The sequence below is a fragment of the Melitaea cinxia genome, chromosome 7 (genome assembly GCF_905220565.1).
Source record: "Melitaea cinxia chromosome 7, ilMelCinx1.1, whole genome shotgun sequence".
NCBI lineage: Eukaryota > Metazoa > Arthropoda > Insecta > Lepidoptera > Nymphalidae > Melitaea > Melitaea cinxia.
Window position 1 is genome coordinate 6,635,348 of NC_059400.1, and position 22,735 is coordinate 6,658,082.

Consider the following 22,735-nt stretch of genomic DNA (forward strand, 5'->3'; position numbering starts at 1 on the left):
ATTAATATTAACACCAACAAAACCACAAAAAGGAAACGAATGGGTTTTTATATGATTTATATTCAAACGTTTCCATTCACTCTCAATTTCTTTATCTATTAAGAATATCATTTTCATTAAAGTTCTTTTTTTTTTCAGGTAATGAAGAGTGACTTCAATAATGAAACTTAATGAATGTGGTGGGTGAAGAGGCTATGGTTTGAGGTCAGATAAATATGCATCATACAGACAACGCTACGGCTGGGAATATTTTACCTGTTTACGACTGTTTGCTGGTTGACTGTGAAAATAATGGTTCTAAGTTTTCTAATGAAAGTGAATTTAATATTACGTCGCCGCATGAATTCGTTTGCGATTTAGAACCACAGCCGGAAAATTATTTGTCTACATGTATTTTCCAAACATGTGTTTACATTACATACGGTATTATATTTGTAATAGCTCTTTTAGGAAATGGATTAGTATGTTTCGTGGTACAATCGTCTCCACGCATGAAGACAGTAACGAATTTTTTCATAATGAACTTAGCAGTGGGTGACATACTAATGACTTTGTTATGTGTACCATTTTCATTTGTGTCAATGCTCATCTTGCGTTACTGGCCGTTTGGTGGTTTCATGTGTAAACTAGTTAATTATTCACAGGCAGTGTCAGTGTTAGTGAGTGCGTATACACTTCTAGCTATATCGGTTGATAGGTACTTTGTGATAACACGACCTTTAAAACCAAGAATGGGAAAAACTGCAGCTAAACTTGTCATGTGCTGTGTATGGTGCGGCGCATTAGCAACGGCCGCGCCTATTATAGTTGTATCTCAACTTGAGAAGCCGTCTTTGTGGCATCAAGTATGTGAATTGTAAGTATATTGAATGTAAATAATTTATTAGTAGCTGATGCCCACGGCTTCGCTGGCGTAGAAATTGATAATGTTTACAAAGAGGGGCTAAAGTAGTGTGTAATCTTTATATTACAACAATACGTGACCTGTTTTTACCAGATTTATGGTTCACCTTTCGTGCGTTGGAACTACTCGACTGCTCGCAAAGTTCGCTCTCAATCCCGCTTCATAGAACAATCAACAAAGTTTCATCTTAGGTTTCTCAAGCCATTTTTAGGTAATTTCAGTAATACGAACTAATCTCCTATTTTACCGTACAAAATTTCCATGTACACCGGGTTAATTACTTATGTTAAAAAAAAAGTTAAAGTTAAGTTACATCAAGATTTAAAAAGTTACATCAAGATTTAAAAAATATATATTTGATTATTTATTTCTCTATTCATTTATTTATTTTTAAACAATACCTAACCGGGTCTAAAAATAAAGGATAAAATTATATTTATGGAAAAATAAGACGCATACGCGGAATATATACGGAACACCAATGATTATGTGAGTGATTTTCCTTCAATTTCAAAAATGCTGATCAAATGTCTATGGAAAAGTTTAAAGCTTCTAACTTTAGCAATAATGGATTTCCATACGAATTTCATTCCTTATTTTACTCATTTAAAGTAAGAATTTTCATAAAGATTGACACACATGTTCGCTCAATTTTAATTAGTAGTCCAGAATTAGACGCTTTCAGCTTCAAAAATAACGAAGACTAACGATTTTGTCTTTTAAACTTTCAATCCCTATTTCGCCCATTTAATGGTAGATTATTCCATTAAGAAAATGAATGGAAGACAAATACAAACTTTCAACTCCTGTTTAACGCCTTTAAAGGTAAACTTTATCAAAATCTGATATTACTGAACGTCGATTACGATAACTTTGTAATATTTGTAGCACGAAAAATGAAAAACTTATTCAATTTGTTCGAGTCCTCATCCCACTTTAAGCCAGTCCTCTTACAAAATCCGTTCTTAGCAGACGTTTACAAACTATTAACGACCTCTCTGTAGTTTCAAGTTTATAGCACAAAAATGTTCTAAATTACTTTTGTAAAAACTTATTAGAGCCTTTAGACTTCTTTAATGTGGCTCTAGTCGCAAAATCTTTTCATAGAGGATGTCTACTAACTATAAACTACCTTCTTGCCAAAGTTTATCTTTATGCGTACAGCAGTGTGTGATATTTCGTAATGAGCCAAATGCCCACAATTGTATACATACATACATACATATATATAATTTATATGATGTCCATACTAAGTTATTTTTATATAAATTCATCGTCATTTCTTTATTTTTCTGGAGTATAGAGTATCTAAAGGTACTATAGACATTAGCGGTTGTCGACATACCAACAAAAGACTAGGGACCGTTGAGTATGAATAGCTAATTCTATTTGTTTATCTATTTTGTTATTCAAATTTGAAACATATACTCAATTCAAAAAATAAACTACATGGAACACAAAACATGGAATTTTTTAAATTTTTAGTTAGGCGAACATATGAAATTAAATGCGAAAAAAAAACACGATGAATTGTATACTCAAATTTTAAACGCAAAAAAAATTAAAACATTACAGCAGTCGAAACCCAAATAAAAAAACAAGTAACCAAGAAAAAATACTTCTAACGATGCAGACGTCTAACTATATAAGCTACGGTAATAGCTTACAATCAGGTGAGCCATACACTTGCTTGCCGACATAGAGTTATATAATATAAAAAAGACACGGCCAGCCTGACGTGTTGCTCAAAATTGACGTCAAAAATGCTTTCAATTCGGTAAATAGGGATACCCTGCTGACAGAAATAAAAAAGCATATACCGGAAGTATACAATTATCTTCTTCTCAGTTACGCTGACCCAAAAAAATTATTATATCGTTCTAATGAACTGTCCTCGGAAGTAGGTTGTCAACAGGGTGATCCCCTTGGGCCTGCAATTTTTAGTTTAGCTATAAATCCGATAATTAAAAATCTAAATTCTAAATTCAACGTCTGGTATTTGGACGACTGAATCCTAGGAGGTGATGTGGATACTGTGCTTTCGGACCTTTTTTTAATCAAAAATAAATTTGAAGCCATTGGTTTGGAACTTAATTTTAGCAAATGCGAACTTTTTATAAATAACTGCGACTTAAATTTAAATGACGTAAAACAAAAATTTAATATTTTGGCTCCAAATATTAAAATAATTAACAGTAATTCCCTTTACCTTTTAGGTTCTCCAATTTTTGATGAATCTATTTCTGAATATATTAATAATTCAATCACTAAATTTCAAAATTCAGTTGACCGTCTCCTTGAAATTAGTCCACATTATGCACTTTGCATCTTAAAATATTGTCTTTTCGTCCCTAAATTTACGTATGCGCTCCATTGCTGCTCCTTTTGGAATCACCCAGATCATTTAACACAAGTAGACGACTTAATCAAAATTAGCTTAGAATCGATTCTTAATATGCAAATGAATGAGCAATCTTGGACCCAAGCAACCCTACCTATCCGTTATGGTGGTTTAGGGATTCGCAAAATTTCCAGTGTCGCTTTACCAGCCTTCCTACGATTCAGGCACCTCCTCCGCCGCGCCGAGCTAACACTACGTCGAGCCTGAGGACGACCACGCCGTCTACGGTCGCGGAGCGCCGGCGTACCGCCGTGCCACCGCCACTGGATTCATCAACACCGCTGAATGTTACTAAAACACGCTTTTGTGTTTACTGTAAAATGCATGGACATACTCGTGAAAATTGTACTAACCGGCCTAATGAGAAGATTTTAAATGTGCCTCAAATAAGTTGCTATGGTTGTGGGGCGCAAGGAGTCGTCAGATCGCAGTGTACAACGTGCAAGAACAATCAGTTGACATTCTCCACAGTTGACACCGACTTCTTATATCCTTTTCAAGGTTCTTTTGATGGTAACCAGCAGTTTTATCCTCTGGAATATGAGGGGCATGAGGAGATACCGAGAACTTCTGTTATGGCTTCTTCGATTGTACTGAAGGAAGACGAAGGAACCACGCTTACCTGCGAACAACGCCAACGTCCAGAAGAGCTGCTGCAGCGACATGAAGATGCCTTTCGGCCAGGAGGAGAAGCTACTCCATTTGCTGAACACCGGATAGATACGGGCGATCACGCACCCATTGCCGTACCACCTTACCGTCTTACGCCAGCGAAGAAGACAATTATGAAAGCGGAGCTGAAAAAGATGTTAGAAGACGGGAACATAGAGGAGTGTAAAGCTGCATGGGCCGCACCAGCACTGTTGGTCCCTAAAAAAGATGGTACTTACCGATTTTGTGCCGATTACCGTCGCCTGAATGCTGTAACTAAAACAGATAACTCCCGTCGACCAGCGCCTGACTTTCAAGAGGGTGACCTCGTATTACTGACGACGCATGTCCATAGTAACGTGCAGAAGGGCAAAACAATAAAGTTCATGCCTCTACGCGATGGACCATATAAGGTACAACGTGTGGTTAGTCCATGCACATACGAAATAGGCAACGTGCAGGGGCAAACCTTAGGACGTTTCCACAGCTCTGACCTTACTCCGTTTATAGGCATGACGGGGCAATACCTTCCTGTACAGCCTCGTCGATTACGTGGGCGACTTCGTGTTCAACCCGACACCCCTGTAACACCTCGTGTAGACGCTCACCCATCCACACTCACTCCACCTCGACACACTTACACCAACTCACTTTCGGGGTGAAATCGTGATTTGGAGGAGGAGGATATAACGCGGGCAACACGAGCGAGCTCCACCGACAGCTCGCCAGAGACCACGGAGGTTACCGTCTCGTTACCGCGATTATCTACGAACTGTCAATTTTGAATATTAAAAAAATTAGATTTAGTTAAAAAAAGAAAGGAACTGTCGATTGTCGAATGATACATTATTATTCTTTGTCAATAAAACTATAAAAAAACATTATTATACAAAACATTTTTGTGGTTTGATTTTTATATCGACTACAAACTGTTCATAGTTCAGCAAATCTCACAAGTAAAATTTTAAGGGCATCCCCTTCAAACTTTGAGATTGCTGGTTTGGAAGAAGCTCGAAACGCTTTCTTAATTGCATGCCCAGGTTAAAATTTTCCAGTTTCGCCAAATTCACAGAGGAGCTGGGACGACATAAATTGCAAATTGACTTATGACAATCTTTTAAGCTGTAGTACAGGCTCGGCGCGTGCTAGGCTTTTGGCCGTGGGTGCGCATGAGGCTGGCTACTGGCTTCACGCGTACCCTTCGACAAATACAGGAACATTTCTTGAGCCTGACACGCTCCGAATCGCAACCTGTCTACGGCTTGGGGTTCCGGTCTGCGCTCCTCATAAATGTCCCTGTGGCAGTGATGTCGATAAGCTAGGACATCACGGTCTGTCATGCCTAAAAAGTGCAGGCCGCTTCTCGAGACATGCCGCACTTAATGATATCATACGCCGGTCCCTTGCCACCGTCAACGTGCCAAGTCTACTTGAGCCGACTGGTATTGCAAGAGATGATGGCAAGAGACCGGACGGCATGAGTTTGATTCCATGGAAGATGGGCCGGGTGCTGGTATGGGATGCAACCTGTTCAGACACGCTGGCCCCTTCCCATCTACATGGAACCAACAACAGAGCTGGTGCGGCTTGTGAAGCGGCTGAAAAAACAAAAGCAGACAAATACAGGGGTCTAGGCTCCGAATATGATTTTGTCCCATTCGGTGTCGAGACTCTTGGTCCGTGGGGTCCTAGTGCTATAACACTATTTAAGGAAATAGCAAAAAGGTTATTCGACGTCACAGGAGACCGAAGAGCTGGCAGCTACTTCGGACAAAGAATTAGTCTAGCTATTCAAAGGGGGAACGCTGCCAGTATCTTCGGAACCTTGCCTAAAGGGACTCCTTTTAATAATATTTTTTAGTTATTATATTATGTATATATATATATATATATATATATATATATATATATATATATACTTAAGGTTTTTTTTTAAGTTTAATGTAATTTACTTTAATAATAATTATTATTATTTTGTATTTGCATATTGTGGTGTACATATTAAATTCTTTTATATTTTTTAGACCAATTAAAAAAATTTAAACATAATAATATTAATATATATGTATATTAAAAAGACAGATATATATTAAGATATTAACTTTTTAATAAGTTATTATACTATATTGTAATAAATGTTATTTAAGAATTTGTTATTTTTTATATTTAGAGGAATTGATATTAAAAAAGTTTGTCTAGCAAAACGTATTGCAGCGATATATAGACGTTTGTATTTTTGTTAATTTGTTCTATGCACTATTTGTGGTTATATTCAAGCAATTGATTATTAAAAATAGCATCAAATTAGAAATTACTTGAACAGTTATAAAGACAGTCTAGATATATATGTGTATGTGGTCAGACAGATATATACCTAATAAATAAGATTTAAAAAGTATTGGTATAGAAAACGTAAATTAAACACATATACATATTCCATAAGAATTTTGTCTTAATTAACATTATCAAAAGAAATGCACGAAAATTTATAAAAATGCAAATGAAACCATTTTTACACTACTAAACAAACGGGTTCTTGTAATAAATGTACTAAATAAAGGACGATGTCGTGATAATTTTATTTGAGTTTTGTTTAGCAATGGGTACACCAGTATGTGTGTAGTGTCTATAAGAGAGAACATCAAGCAGTTTTATGGCGTTGCTTTTGGATGAGACACGATCCTAAGTGCTTATGGATATTGCCATCATTTATCTTTATGTGTAGTCTGAAATCGAGTGCTACTGTTATGAATCTATATACACATAAATAAAATTTACGTGTCTGCTTTTGATTTTAAAATAACAGTGTTTTTTTCAAATGCATATAGTTTTTTACATTATACTGAAACACAATCAAACGACTTTACAATTTTTGTCTGTCTGTCTGTTTGTTTGGACTAATCTTTGGTACGGCTGAACCTATTTGTATATGCCGGAATTCCTGAAAATCGGGATTTATGCCGGAAAGATCGTGTTTGCCGCGCCCGAGTAACTACCGTCCAAATAGATATGAAATACTAATAGTTAAACTAATGTTATAAGGGTAAAAGTTGTTTTGTTTTTTTAAACGCGCTAGTCTTAGAAAAGAATTATATGAATTCAAAAAAAAATCTTTTTGTCTCGGATAGCCAATTTACCGAGGAAGGCTATTTTCCCCTTAAATTAACAATCATGAAATCACGGGGCTTTGCTAGTCTAATATTATATTACTCTAATTGTAGACAACATACTTATTTTATTATGATTCAACTATAATATAATTATAGTTAGTGTTATAAAAGTTTCTAATTCAAACAGGACTTTTGGTATAAAATAAGTACAAGTTTGTTTGTTTATTGTCAGTCATCTGTTGTTTCGAGAAATTCTATCCATTATTACGTAAGCTTAGAGTAGAAATATTTTATTCATACATACATAAATACATACATATAACCACTCTCTTTCCCGTAGGGGTAGGCAAAGACCACTTCTTTCCACTTGCTACGATCCTTACATACTTCTTTCGCTTCGTCCACTTTCATTATTCCCTTCATATATGCTCTGCGGCTTAGGGTACTCTTGGCCTGGCCTTTTTTCAAGACGTTCCTTATTTGGTCTCGGAACGTCCGCCTAGGTCTACCTCTTCCAACCCTTCCATTTACATTCGCTTTATACACTTTTTTCGTCAATCGTTCTTCACTCATTCTCTCGACATGGCCAAACCATCTGAGCATACCTTTTTCAATTTTTGTCACTATGTCTTCTTTCAGATCACAACGTTTCTTTATCTCACGATTTTTTATCCTGTCACTCAGTTTAACTCATATCATACTTCTTAACACTCTCATCTCAACTGCATTTATTCTGCTTTCATGTTTCTTCTGCCATACCCAACTTTCACTTCCATCCATGAGTGTCGGAACCAACACCCCCTCATGCACAGCCAAACGAGTCTTGTTAGACACTTTCCGACTGCTCATAAAGAAGTGCAAAGCTCCATTCACCCTGTTTCCTGCATTCACTTTCATCTTCTTTACATTCATCTTCATTTCCTTTCTTACAAAAGCTGCACTCATACCAGTTACCATCTCCTGCAACTCCTTGGCCGAAGACTCAAGTAATACTTGGTCATCAGCATAGAGAAGACATTTGACGAGTAACTTTTTTCCTCAGTCTTTCATCCTCTATTACAAAATCAATCATACTTCTAGACTCACCCTCATCTCTTGTATACAAATGGATCTTTTTGTGGTCAAACATTGTGTTGGCCACGCAAAGATTCCATTCCAAGCATACTTCAAGCAGGTTTCTCCCATTATCATTCACTCTCTCGTCCCCTAACGTACCCAGAACTCTTTCGTACCCATCACGCTTTACTCCAACCCACCCATTAAAGTCCACTAGCATCACGATCCGTTCATTTTCTCCGCACTTATTCAAGACATCTCTCATGCTATCCCACAATTCCTCTCTCTCTTGTTGGGCTTTTGATGACTCACCTCCGCGCAGCTCTGTCAGTGCCTATACCCCAAGGATAAAAAAGCGCGTGAGTTCGACTTTTAGCCTCATCCAGAGTACTCTTGGACTTACACATTCATGCTCCATCACACATTAAACCATTTGAGAGGAAAGAATCACACAAACTCCCTGACAGCCTCGGCTGGTTTGGGGGACTCCCGACCAGTATGCCGTGTAGGGACCATAAACTGTAGTGTCACATCCCTCCCTCTTCGTTTCGTTCACGCAAAGAATATCTGTATATCGTTCATCCATCATCTGACATACTTCATCTACCTTACCATCCATTCCTCCTCTTACATTCAACGTAGCGAAGCGGCTCTCCATGGGCCACTTTTCGCCCCCGCGAGAAACGAGACGTGATGGGTGGCGAATCACATCGCCCCCATTTTGGTTACTTAAATTGTTTTTGTCCATTGCGTTCCCGCGAATAGCGTGGGAAAGGTTTGTCCACCCCAGCAGAGCCCCGCATGCCAGGGTAAGGCTGGCCTAATTCTGGGTCGGTCGGAATATTTTATGTTCTTTATGTTTTGAAGTCAGAAAAATGAATTTTACTTTTAAGGCTTCTGATAAACATAAATGGGTTGACTGATGGTTGATCTTTTAGAGATAATTTCGCCCTTGCTAATCTTTTTTTGTAATCAAAAACTGTGCATGTTTTAAATACAATTAAGAATATAATATAAAAGAAATTCGTGATATCATTTACACTTTACTATTTTAATGAATCCTTGGGTTCTATAAATTTGAAATTTAATGGATTCAGACGACTCGCCAATATTTTTATGTTGCCACTGATTATTATCTGTATAGTGTCAGAATGGTGTGATTTTATGGTGATGTATGGTGTGGTTATTTGTATGTAATATAATAATATAATTAAAACTTGTTTCTACGAAGTTGTAATAGAAGTAATATAATTCATGAAAATAAAAACTTGAGTATGGATAGCACGTCACTTCGCAGAACTTTATTGTATAAAAAAAAAACTTGGAATAACATAATCAAAGTTTGCTGTACCCAGTCAATAAATAGTTTAATAATTAACACTGACGAGGCTTTCAAGAACTCTAGATAGGAAGGAAAGAAAGAATACTTAATATTTGTACATATACTGAAGATTTAGAAGATTAAGAATTAGTGTAACGTTTGAATGACCAGTTAACAAATCGGATCCGAATTTCCGATTGTTATTTTTACGAAGCCGTCAAGATAGATGAATAATACTCTCTAAAAGTTAACCACAAACTGAAGTTCATTATAATTTATGTTTTGCATTTGGATACGATATCAGTAAATCTTGCTTAAACTATGTTATAATAAGATTTTCATAAATTACTTTTTTTACAGGGACGTTTGCAGCGAGAAATGGGCTTACCCGGAACAGAGTGAAAAGTACACTTACGCATTGCTTATCCTGCAATTTGCATTGCCACTCACAGCTCTCGTGTGCTCGTATGGTCGTATTACGTATGTAGTGTGGGGCGTTCGGCCACCCGGTGAAGCGGAGAGCGTACGAGACTTACGGATACAACATTCAAAACGCAAGGTCAGAAAGTAACTGATTCATTAATTAATATGCTAAATAGGAAAAACTATTTAACAGTTTACAAAAAAAAAATCAGCTCCGACGCACGACTGAAGTTTACTCCTTCAGATCGACTGTCTAAATATGCACAAAAAAGGCTTACTAGTCTAAGAAAAATTAATGCCAAATCAAATGGTAAATAAAAGAATAAAATATTACTGAACGCCATAAATATTAGAAAACGTCGTCGTCTATCGGAATCCTATTGGCTTCTGATAGAAAGCGTTAAGAGAAACCTAACGAGGTCATTCGTTTAGTAGATTTTGCTTCCAATATTTTTTTGATACCGGGGGCCTTATATGAAAATCGATTCTTAAGGATTAACTCCAAAACTATTAAACCTGGTGTTCAAACAATACCTAAAAAATTTATGAATAACGCTTGACTGTGAATCAATTATTTTATGCTCATACTTGTTCGTTGTTGTCTACCTAAGACGAAAAAATAGGACCAGGCAAAACATGACAAGCCCATTCTTGTCACATCTCCCCGTTTAAATTTGATCGAGATCTGATTAGTAACGGTCGACTTAATTGAAGTCGGTTTTTTTTCGTATGCAGGCAAATACAATTAAGTTAGTATATTAAATATCTGTTAGGCGTTTTGTTCTAAATATCTTTTTTGTTTGTTACAGATGGTCAAAATGATGATAACCGTAGTAGCGGTATTTATAGTTTGCTGGCTCCCTCTCAATATTTTTATCGTAAGTACCTGTGCGCATAGGAGATGTATCTGCTTTGACTACGGATATCATTTATATTATTGCTGTGTGGCTACGGCACTAGCGAATTTAGCCACCCCCTCTCTTCCCGTGGGTGTCGTAAGAGGCGACTAAGGGATAACAAGGTTCCACAACCACCTTGGAACTTAAGAAGCCGACCGATGGCGGGATAACCATTCAACGGCTGGCTTTGAAATACACAGGCCGAAGACGGGCAGCAGTACTGCGGTCACCAACCCGCCTGCCCAGCGTGGTGACTATGGGCAAAACACATGAGTTCACGTTATTTTTGGCGTAAACTTGTGGAGGCCTATGTCCAGCAGTGGACTGTATAGGCTGTAATGATGATGATGATGATGATCATTTATATTAGATTTGATTTGAGGTGGCAATCGAACCTACGAACCTAATAAGGAATGCTAAGCCTCTATTCAATGTGTGATGTATTGTATGTAGGTATATGTAGTGTGTATCATGTGGGTGTGATTTTCGGGCTAGTAAGGATATTTAATATTTTTTGTAAGAAGTTAACTGGCACTCAGACGTGACAATAAATAATTGTGTTTGCTAGCAAACCAAAAAAACTACATAAAAAATTAATAGATAAAGCTTATTACTCGGTGCAGGGTTACATAGTTGATAAAGATGTGTGGACTTAGTGACGCTGCATTTTAGGAAACATGTTACTAATTTTGTACTAAAACACAGTTTATATATTATTTTTCAAAAGAGTAACAGCGGAGTTTCTTGCCGATTCATCTCTGCAGAATCTACATTCCGAATCGGTGGTAGCTTTACTTCTACAAATATAATAATTGATTTTTAAAGTTTTAATTTGTAAAATGACGATTCGAAAGTACTCTTGGAGCCTATTTGAATAAATTTGTTTTTAATTTTGATTTTATACTAATATTATAAAGAGATAAAGTTTTTAACTTTGTTTGTTTGTAGGGGGTAATCTTCGCAAATACTGACCCGATCATGAAAAATCTTTCACTAACCGAAAGCTACACTATTCAGGAGTAATATAGGCTATACTTTATTGTTTTTAAATAAAAAAAATCAGTAAAAAATAATATGTAAAACAAGTCGGAAAAATGCGAGCGAGATGAAAAATTTACTATATATTTGGATCAGAAAAATAATTAACGCCCAGCGAAGTTGGTACGGGTCGGCTAGTCACAGAATAAACTAATAGCATAAAAAAGTCACCAACTGAAGCTATTCAGAGTTAAGACATATTAAAATGTTGACATACATATAGATAAGGTCACCGAACTTTTTTGTTAAGTGTGTTTCTTTTTTTTACCGTTTTCTGAACGTTAACCACCTGGCATGTCGTTATTAACGAATAAACATTGTTTTATTTCAGGTTCTCTTTGCATGTAAACTAAACAATTTATATAATATAAAAAGTATGTTATAAGCAGCTAACAGTAGTTCTTTTTGTCATCAGCTATTGTGGACGGCGCATGAGGATGACGAAGAGTGGGGAAGATGGCCTGGCATGCCATACGTGTGGTTCGTAAGTCACTGTCTGGCCATGTCGCACTCCTGCTACAACCCCATTATTTATTGTTACATGAATGTGCGCTATCGCAGCGGGTTTATACAGGTAATCCTTTTTTATCACTCTTTGAATAAACTTATGGCAAAATATTTTTTTTAATATTATATCAAAAATCGATCGAACCTGCATCTCCGACTCACCGTGTCGGTGCTCTAGCCAATTAAGCGGTCGCTTAGAACTGAATATAAAAATCATCATATTAAGAATTTCGATCTAATGGTACATCTTTCCAAAGCTTAATTAGCTAGAGCACCGACACGGACAGTCGGAGATGCAGGTTCGAATCCCGCTGGAAGGTCGATTTTTGAAATGATATTACAAAATGTTTAGAATTACCGAATGTGTGGCAAACACAAAAATAATACGAATTCTAGTATAATATAAAATAGGATCATGTTTCATTGCTAATTTGACTTCATTTTTAGATCTCGATATTTATATAAGTAGCTATGCCGTCAATCTTCGTAGCGACCAGCGTCCATTTTTTAAATATATAGATTTCATATCATCGATTTAAATGTGAAACATTTTTATAAAAAAGTTCTTAATTTTTCCGTCTTTTACATAAAGATTTCTTGGGTTTGAAGGTAGGCATACAATTTGCCCAGAAAAAAAATAGTTAACGCTTTATAAGTATGCCCTTTAATTTGCTGTTACGTGGTTACGTATATTTACAAAATTCTAGATCTAGGTAAGTATAAAATATCATTCTCTAGAAAGTATAGAAATTGATATTACAAAACATTTATCGTGGCAAGTACTTGCGTGACATCGATATAACCTTTTATAGAGAGTAGTTTTTATCGCAGTGGAATTATCTTTAATAAAATCCTTTTTAAATAAGCATTGTTTTATTTATTACAATTTAAATTTTTTTAATTATTATGACATGACACAATTTTTTTTCACCGACATCTATCAAAAAAATATTCTTTAAATTTTATCGCAAGACAGTGTTCTCTATGACATACTTATATTCAATATCATCAGCGTCGCCATTGGACCTATTTTGATGAATACGAGCCACTTCATCGACATCCAGTGCGACTGGTTCGAAATTTGTTTAAAAAAAATATATCGTAAAATATTGTATTGTACAATTAAATTAATTGACATATTATAATTATACTAAATATCAGTATTTCTAGGAAAGCTATTATTTAGATATTATCTATTTTTATTTTTTTAAATAATGGTAATTCTATTTTAATACAAATCATCTTTTGATATGAACCACTAAACAAGCAATCTAATAATAGATACGAACTACCACCTCTTTATATTAGTCTACGTTTATATTGTTTATTGATGTGTAGCGTAAATTTAATTAATCTTAATTGGCGTTTATTATGATACGTACGAAGTGAATGCTTTTGGGTCTGTATGTGTACATAAAAAGGCTTTTTAGTAAATTGTTATTTACTACCGCGTTTAGACTACACATTACGAGTTAAGACGACGAACCATCCGACAGTCATAATATCACAAGATTCTCTTAATTTCATGATAGAAGTATAAATTAAATATCAAAAACGTTTATAACTATTGTTTTGATTAACTTGACTTATGAGTCGTCTAATTGGAAAACACCACATGAATAATTAAACTACCTGGGTGACCGAGCTTAGCTCGGTATTTTTAGTAAATCGTGTTTTTTGCAAATCATATTTAAATACAAATTACATATTTATAAAATATGAATAATATTTTTCGATTTTACGTACATTATTAAATAAATAATAATTGTGTTTGCTCGCAAACGAAAAAAAAACCGACTTCAATTACATCGACGAGTAATACAACGTAGATCGACGCAAAAATAGTCAAGTAACAACGCATTATCAAAGATTACTTAAAAAGTAGTTATCAGATCTCGATGAAATTTAAATGTGACCACATGATAAACATCGGCTTTCGATTAAATTAAAAATCATTAAAACCAGTACACCTAATAAAAAGTTATTGCGGATTTTCAAGAAGTTCCCTCGATTTCTCTGGGATCCCATCATCAGATCCTGGTTTCCTTATCATTGGTACTAAACTAGGGATATCTTCTTTCCAACAAAAAAAAAAAATTATCAAAATCGGTACACCTAGTAAAAAGTTATTGCGGATTTTCAAGAGTTTCCCTCGATTTCTCTAGGATCCCATCATCAGATCCTGGTTTTATTATCATGGTACTAAATTTGAGATATCTCCTTTCCAACAAAAAAAGAATTATCAAAATCGGTACACCCAGTAGAAAGTTATGCGGTATAATACAACGTAGGTCGACGAAAAAAGCGTCAAGTAAAAACGCATTATTAGATATAGCTCGAAAAGTAGTTGTTAGATCTCAAATAAATTTAAATGGGACCAATCGGCGCACACCACCTTTCGATTAAAAGAAAATTTGTCGAAATCGCTCTACCCAGTCAAAAGTTCTGATGTAACATACATAAAAAAAAAATACAGTCGAATTGAGAACCTCCTCCTTTTTTGGAAGTCGGTTAAAAAAATAAGGAGTGCAATTAGAAAAAAAGAAAACAATTATAATCGACCTGGAAATTTGACGATTTGAACCGTGGTCTTTCGTTCGATCGCGACCGACCGATTTCACACCTGAGCTATTTCAAATTTACAGACATCCGCGAAATTTACCTTCGTATTCTAACGACATTTTTTCATTGTCTAAAAACTGGGATAAAACGGTATTTTCTTAAAAATGAATCCTAGCTAGATTTATTTATCTCCTCCGAAATTACCTGCATACTCATGCATATTTCATGAAAATCGTTGGAACCGTTTTTGAGATTGAGATTCTATATATATTCAGTAGTTTGAATTATCAAAATTTGTTTGTTGTATAAGAATGAATAAAAATGTAAATATAAGAGAAAATTCGACAACACAGTCGAAAAAAAAAATTGATTCACCAGATTGTCGCAGTTGATAATAATAATTTTATTAATCCAAATTCAATATACATAGTTTTATATTTAATTTTTTTTTGTTTAAGTTCCGAACTTGAAACGACATACAACCGACATACATCTGTTTAATATTATATATGATGTAATTATAGCACGCCTCCGAAGATGTTTAATTTAATTTAATTTACTCTTTATTGTACACATAAAAAAAGTTTACAATTTACAAAACGATTCACAAAAAGAAATGTACAACAGGCGGTCTTATCGCTAAACATCGATCTCTTCCAGACAACCAGCTTGGAGGAGATAATGTGAAAAAAGCAGAAAGGGTGTACAGAATTAAAATTAAGAGAACAGGAAGAAAACCAAATATACACACATACATGCATACATATACAATACATACACATATTGAAAATATATTAAGTATACAAAAAAAAAATTACAGAACACATTACATAATAAATCGTTTCCGACGTACTTCGGAACTCCTACAATCAAGCGCAGGCATCGGTTGGACTAGCAATCTTCTAGCCTGGTACGTTGAGCAGAGTACGTACTAGGCTGGGGCCGCATTCGTTAGGCGCGAGCGGACTTAGGCACTGTAGATCCTTAGCTTGTTAATAGCCCACTTAGAATAGATTTTGAAACATTATACCTCTAAGGGGTAAATGGGGTTAAAAGTTTGGATGACAACTTATCAGCCATTTCAGCTTATTGCTGTCCACTGCTGGATATAGGCCTCCCTAAGTTCGGGCCAGACGTCCCGGTGTCAGCCCACACTAGTAACCAGCGGTCCGGAGAACGTGCCGTTGAACGTAACGTCCGAGAACATCCGTTGTTGACCTTTAAAGACATCCTCCAGCTCAGTAGTAAACAGATTCGACGACATTACATCCCCCTGTTTTAGACCGCGACGAAAGAAAATCGGTCTCGTTTACTGGTCTGATAATGACGAGAGAATCCAAGATAGCTCAGGTCTCAACAAAATTAAAGGCTTTCTTGTAGTCCACAAATACCATACACAGCGGCTGATCATAATCTTCAGTCTTTTGTATCATCTGCCCAACAGTATGGATGTGGTCTGCGGTGCTGTAGCCATTTAGAAACTTAGCCTGCTCCGGTTTTTGGAATTTCTTTAGTCTTGTGGTGAGACATTTCGTAATTACACTCGAAAATAGTATGGTTCAAAAGTGCGAGCTTTCTAATAATAACAGCTTCACACTCAACGAGCAGGATTTTTTCTTATGTCGGGGGTACGGAAACATATACAAGCACAAATGCCTAGACCACGACAAACATCTATATGGCCAATACAAACATTTAGTGTAATGATTATATGCACCATTTTGACGCTGTATTGGCGCAACGCTCACAGCACTGGTTTGTGCCGCTGGCGCGCTGGCGGTTGCGGGTTCGATCCCCTCACATGACAAACATTTGTATTGGCCATACAGATGTATGCCACAGTATGGGTGTTTGTGCAGTCTTTGTGAGTTGAGTAGGGGATATATCCGCTAACCCGCATTGCAGCAGCGTGGTGGAGAAGAAGGGCCTAATGTCCAGCAGTGGGATATTACAGGCTGAAGCGTATTTTAGCCCACTTTTTGTAAATATTATCAATTTCTACACGAGGGAAGCCGTGGGTAACTGCTAGTATTTGAATATATTAAAATAAATATAGAATAATTTTTATTCATTAACAATGGATGAATGTCGTTTTTAGTTTGAATCTTCTAATATTTTTTCCATCTCTCTTTGACTGAATGTACACTAACACAACTAACACGCATTTAAAAGGAAATTTATTACTAACTGACGAATACAACAATATGTAAGGAACTGCGAATTGAAAATAATTCTTTTCCACGCAGAATGTTATTTATTGTAGATTTTATAGCCGTGCTCACGCGCTCATTGGACGGCATGCAGAAGAACCTTGCCATCGCAGAGTATCTTATATATAAATGCATTACTGTGATTAATAGTTTTAATAAATACAATTATTACATTTCGGGCTATGACCGATTCCTTTATTCTATTGTTTCGATTCTGGGTATTTTAATGAATACAGTTATTTATTGGTTGAAAAACAATGTGTAAAGTTTAATTTGATTATATCAGAATTACAGAAATAGTTAAATTTAAACTGTTAACAACCCAATGAATAGCTCTTGACTATTCAATATTTTTTCGGTTGATTACCTTGTATCTCAAACAACGAATCATTAAAACAATTCTAAAACTCTCTCGACATTATTGACAAGTGTACTTTTTCAACAAAAGGTATTATTAGATGAATATTTTCAATCAAGAAAATAAATAAGTCACGAGAAAATTTGTTCTTTGATAACTTCTTAAATAGTTTAAAAACTCATTTGTGTAATGAAAATTTTATTTCAAGAAAAATAAAAAAATAGGAAATTGTTTATGAAAAATAATTATTTTAAAACTCAATAAGAAATAGATAGTTTAAATTTTATTAATATTGAAACGTAAGTAGTTTGTCCCTAAACAATTGTAAATAATCCCATACGATAAAGTACTTCCATCCGTACCGAAATCTAAATATATTTTATTCGGGTAATTTTTAAACACCACTTTTTTAATTGCCATTTGTTTTACGTAATTTCATATGCGATGTGGCATAAACGGGTTTATGTTATATACAGTCCCTGTTTTAAGGTAAACGTTTAAATAGATTATACAGATGATTTTTTTAATGTGATCTATAAACCTGTACGTGATAGAAGTTAAACTGTTGCGATTAAGGCTTTTGTGTTTTTGTGTTCCTCGAGGCTTTCATCTCGGACCTCTGTAACGTATTTGTAAATAATATTCAACATGTTTTTAAATCATTTCAATACTTTTGAATGCAGATGATACGAAAATCTATAAGACTATAACTAATTATAAAGACTGCCTGCTGCTACAGAATCATTGGATAAACCTTAAAAATAATGTGTACTTAATCATCCGCTTTGTATTTATTTCTTTAGTCTAGGCTCATCCACGCAAGGTACACAGCAAACTATCTAGTTTAAATTCATTTTGTTAAAATGTTCGTGTACCCGCAATTGCTGATGGACTCGGCATTTACAATACTGGCGCTCGGATAATTAATTAAATAGTAATACATGTTGTTACATTCAAATATTATTTTGCAATACAGTAGAAAAATTCAAAACGACATATTTTAAAAGTCTAGTAGAAAAATTAAATTATTCTAGATTAAAAAACAATTTACTGTTGGACTAACTTAATCATTCAAAATTTGCTTAAATCTTAAAGACAATAAAATATTTTAAAATAATTATATCGCTTCAAATAAATAATTCAAAATATATATAATAATATATATAAATATAAAAATATAACAAACTAGCTGTGTACCCTGCGCGCGTGCCTATACTTTCTTTTGGTCGTACCAACTCAGAAACCTTTGTGGGCTCATGCACAACACTGCTGAAGATCATGACATGATCAAATGCATAGTTTACGATTCTATAAAGGACATACAGACTAACATTCATTTATATATATACATATAGGGAAAAGAGAAAAAATTAAATATGCAACCAAATTAATAAATGACAACTGCGGTTGATACGATTAATAATAAAAAACAATAAACAACAAGAAGAAACATTGAAATCTTAGAATCATCTATACAATATATTACAAAATTAAGAAAATACTATTCTATATTACAATACTAGCTGGTACCCGCGACCTCGTATACGCAGGATTAATAAGTATTTCGAGTAGCTTATTATCTTCTCAATAACTATCTTTATACCAAAATTCATCAAAATTGGTTTTGCGACATAAAAGTAAATTTGTTACTACCAAATGTGCATTAGAAATATTTTATTTATTGTATTTATGGTTAACTGTTTTGCGATAATGTCTAACTCATAAAAGATAGATATATGCTGTCGCAGACATTTTTCTAGGACTACTTAAGATAAACATTGCACTTATACATTATATACGTGCTAACTCTACAGTTTTTAGAGCGCACGCCAGTATAGCTCGCAGATAGCAGATTTTTTTCCGACTTAGAATAGAATATACTTAGTTGACAATTATCGTTATATTTTGGACAATTCACACGCTATCTTCAAAAATTATAGCATATGTGTTATTCTAACGAATTAGCTATATTACTGTAAACTTTCATTAAAATCCATTTGGTAGTTTTTGCGTGAAAGAGGAACAAACATCCATACATCCGAACATCTATACATCCGCACATACAAACTTTCGCGTTTATAATATAAGTAGAATTGTTAGACAAATTAATTGTTCTAAACTTCGTAAATTCGTCAAAAAATCAGTAATAAAAATAAACGATTCACATATAAGATAAATTAACATGGCTTTTTTCATTACTAAAATGGTTTAAAATGGGATATTTACCCTGTTTTTTATTTTTATTTTGCGTAACTCGATGTTTCAACATAACTTTGTACTTAGTACGTACTTAGTTTGTACGTAGATGATGACAGCATTAGAAATGTCCATACCTGACTACCTCCATTCTCGTACGTTTGCTGCGTAAACACTGGTTACCACTACTATTGTCACTTTCACCCCTACTATTGTCCCTTGTTTTACGTACACTCGACACTCGATCCAAACGAAACTTACTGTATCGATTCACGATTTTTTTTATATCATTCTTCAAGGCATTGCATAATCTAATCACTGGGTTACAACTGTGTCTGTGCATCTTCCCTGTTGAAATTACTATATTAAGTACTTGACTCCAGTCTAACCAGTCTTGTCTCCAGACTGTACCCGTCGGAGTATATAATAGCATTCTGTCACGAGAATCTGAGTATTATGAAACTCAATCAAATGGTTTGGTCCCGATTCCATGTATCATTGTTTTTACTGCCTTGATGTGTTCATTAATACGACAAGATACGGTACGATTCGTCTATCAAATATAAGATTTACGACAACTAAAATAGATTTTGTATACTCCGGGTTTTTCCAGGGAAAAATTATCTTTAGGCAAACGCAACATTTGTCCTATCTTCTTGAAAAGAGTGACTCTCACTCTAGCTTTCTTATCTGTCATTCTTTTAATATATGGCATAAATGGCTGGTTCTCTTTCAATATGTAACTTTTTATCCCTTGTGGCTGTGTTTCGTACCTTATATCCATTCCGCTGTCGGACCTCTTTAACGTGTGCTAGCTCTGATTGTATGTGGTATTTGTCACAAAGGTCACGTACGTGATTGATCAATGATGTTACTACAATGTTTAAGTGTCGAAAATGTTGATGTGTCTGCATGCTAACCCAACACTACAACACTAATAAAGTAAATAACGTCCTACGTGTCTTCAAATGTGATATAATGTCATACATACATACGGATCATTTTTTGTTTCAACCTCTTACAATAATAAGTCTATACAATTTCTATCACTACAGATACATGCGTTATACAAAAGTTGAAATATTACCAAAATCCCTTCATTTTTAACAGCTACTTTTCGACCAGTTATAATAAAATCGAGACGCGTTTTTTAAAATATAAAATACAAAATTAAATTTAGTACACAGTTAATCGACAGGTAAATTTTGATGGGCATTTGATGTTGTTTTGTTTTGACAGGTCATCGGGAAAATTTTGCGTTTGAAAAATGATGCAGGCAGCCGTTCGTGTCATCGATCAAGTGAATGTGAGAGAGTACCTCTTTCAGGTAAATTTTTCAACTACTGTATTAAAAATCTTGCGTTTTGGTGGAAATTCAATAATTTTATGAAGGTATTAAAATATGTGTGTACTTTATGTACTGTTAACTAACGAAGCTATGAGAATCTTGAAATAAACATAAAAAATCGATTTTTATTTGTAAGTTTAAAAATTATTACAAGAGTGAAATACTGTAGTATATTCTATTAGTTTTTGAAAATTTTAGTTTTTTATATTTAATTTCACTCACCTACTTCAAAATCCCTTTCAGTAAACATAGTAGAATATTTAAATTTTTACTGAGGGCTAATAAACTATGTCTATTTGTGTCTCTCAAATAATTTCAAAAATATTGTACGCTTCAGCCTGTAATATCCCACCGTTGGGCATCTTCCCCATGTAGGAGAAGAATCAGAGTTTTGTCCACCACACTGCTCCAATGCGGGTTGGCGGATATATTGGCGATACTACGAGTAACGATCGCTATCAGGTGTACATGATAACAACCGGGACCGACGGCTTAACGTGCTTTCCGACGCACGGTGGGAAGACCCACAAGGACTGCACAAACACTCAGACCACGGCAAACATCTGTATGACCAATACAAAAAATTTTTTGTCATGTGCGGGGATCGAACCCGCAACCGCCAGCGCAACAGCCACAAACCAGTGCTGTGAGCGTTGCGCCAACGCGGCGTCAAAAAAAATACATTGTAAGGTGAACTTAATTTATAGGTTATTGAAAAAAAAATACAAGGTAAAGTAAGAAATTTTATAAGCTATATACCTTAGACATCGTATTTAATTATGACTTTTTTTTCAGATTTGATGGGTACCAATAGATTTTCGACAAAGCAAAGTATTTCCAGGTGCAAATGTAGAATCTCTAGAGAGGGTCTGAGTAGTGACGACTTAAGTAGGAAATGTGCGTCGTGCACCTCGCTACGACACATATCTTCAACACTCACTAGACCTTCACCACCAGCGCGGGCTCTGTCCGTTCGGTCACACTTTGACTAATTCGTAACGAAGATAGGTGGAAATTTTGTACACATGTTTACATTAAAGTGAAATGATATTTGTGTTTGTTAAATTTAATTCAAAATTATGAATAGTTTTCGCAGCGATCACTGCTAGTAAAATATATTCTATTCCTCCGACATACAGCGTCTAAATAGAAGCTGTTGATTTATATTTATATATGTATATAAATAAGGCCTTATGTAGCCTTTTAGTGTCAAATTTGATCGATGTATTTAGGGTTCCTACATCAAAGAGTTAAATGTACAGTTAATATGTCACGCAACTGAAAGCCATTAGGCCCAAGAATAATACTATGTCAAGAGACTTGTAACATAAATGTACAGTTTTCAGGTTTAGCCTAACATTTATAATGTACTGATATTATTAAGATGTTAGTTTAATGTCAAACAAAAACAAACTTGACTGACATTTATTTTTACTTCATTTTCCGCAACAATCTTCTTTATGTCTAACCCTTTTTTATCTGATATTTTCTAAATTACACTTTTGACGATAGCTGTTAATCCCATTTAATGAATTAACCCTTGTATGCTAAAATCTAAATAATTACTCAAGTATCAGAATTGATATAAGATTGTTTATCTAAAATAAATTCAATATATGTGTATATATATATATGTATGTATGTATGTGTATGTGTATGTATGTATGTATATATATATATATATATATATATGTATATATTATGTATGTACACCTCCATGCCGTCTAATTCTTTAGTCATGTCCTTTTCAT

At 34.7% G+C, this 22,735-nt stretch overlaps 1 protein-coding gene across 1 annotated transcript; it reads left to right on the forward strand.

Moving 5' to 3' along the window:
- Positions 1-215: 215 nt before the first annotated feature.
- Positions 216-21,976, forward strand: LOC123655134 (RYamide receptor-like). The gene is made up of 6 exons (XM_045590969.1): positions 216-856; positions 9,804-10,002; positions 10,676-10,744; positions 12,219-12,377; positions 20,876-20,963; positions 21,780-21,976. Exons 1-6 carry the CDS (start codon positions 216-218, stop codon positions 21,974-21,976), a joined length of 1,353 nt encoding a protein of 450 aa, XP_045446925.1.
- The last annotated feature ends 759 nt before the right edge of the window (positions 21,977-22,735 follow it).

Bases quoted from the DNA above. Each gene is read 5' to 3' on its own strand.
- LOC123655134 (XM_045590969.1), top strand. From the start codon at position 216: ATGCATCATACAGACAACGCTACGGCTGGGAATATTTTACCTGTTTAC. The intron at 857-9,803 runs GTAAGTATATTG...CTTTTTTTACAG, and splicing joins TGGCATCAAGTATGTGAATT to GGACGTTTGCAGCGAGAAAT. The intron at 12,378-20,875 runs GTAATCCTTTTT...TTGTTTTGACAG, and splicing joins ATCGCAGCGGGTTTATACAG to GTCATCGGGAAAATTTTGCG.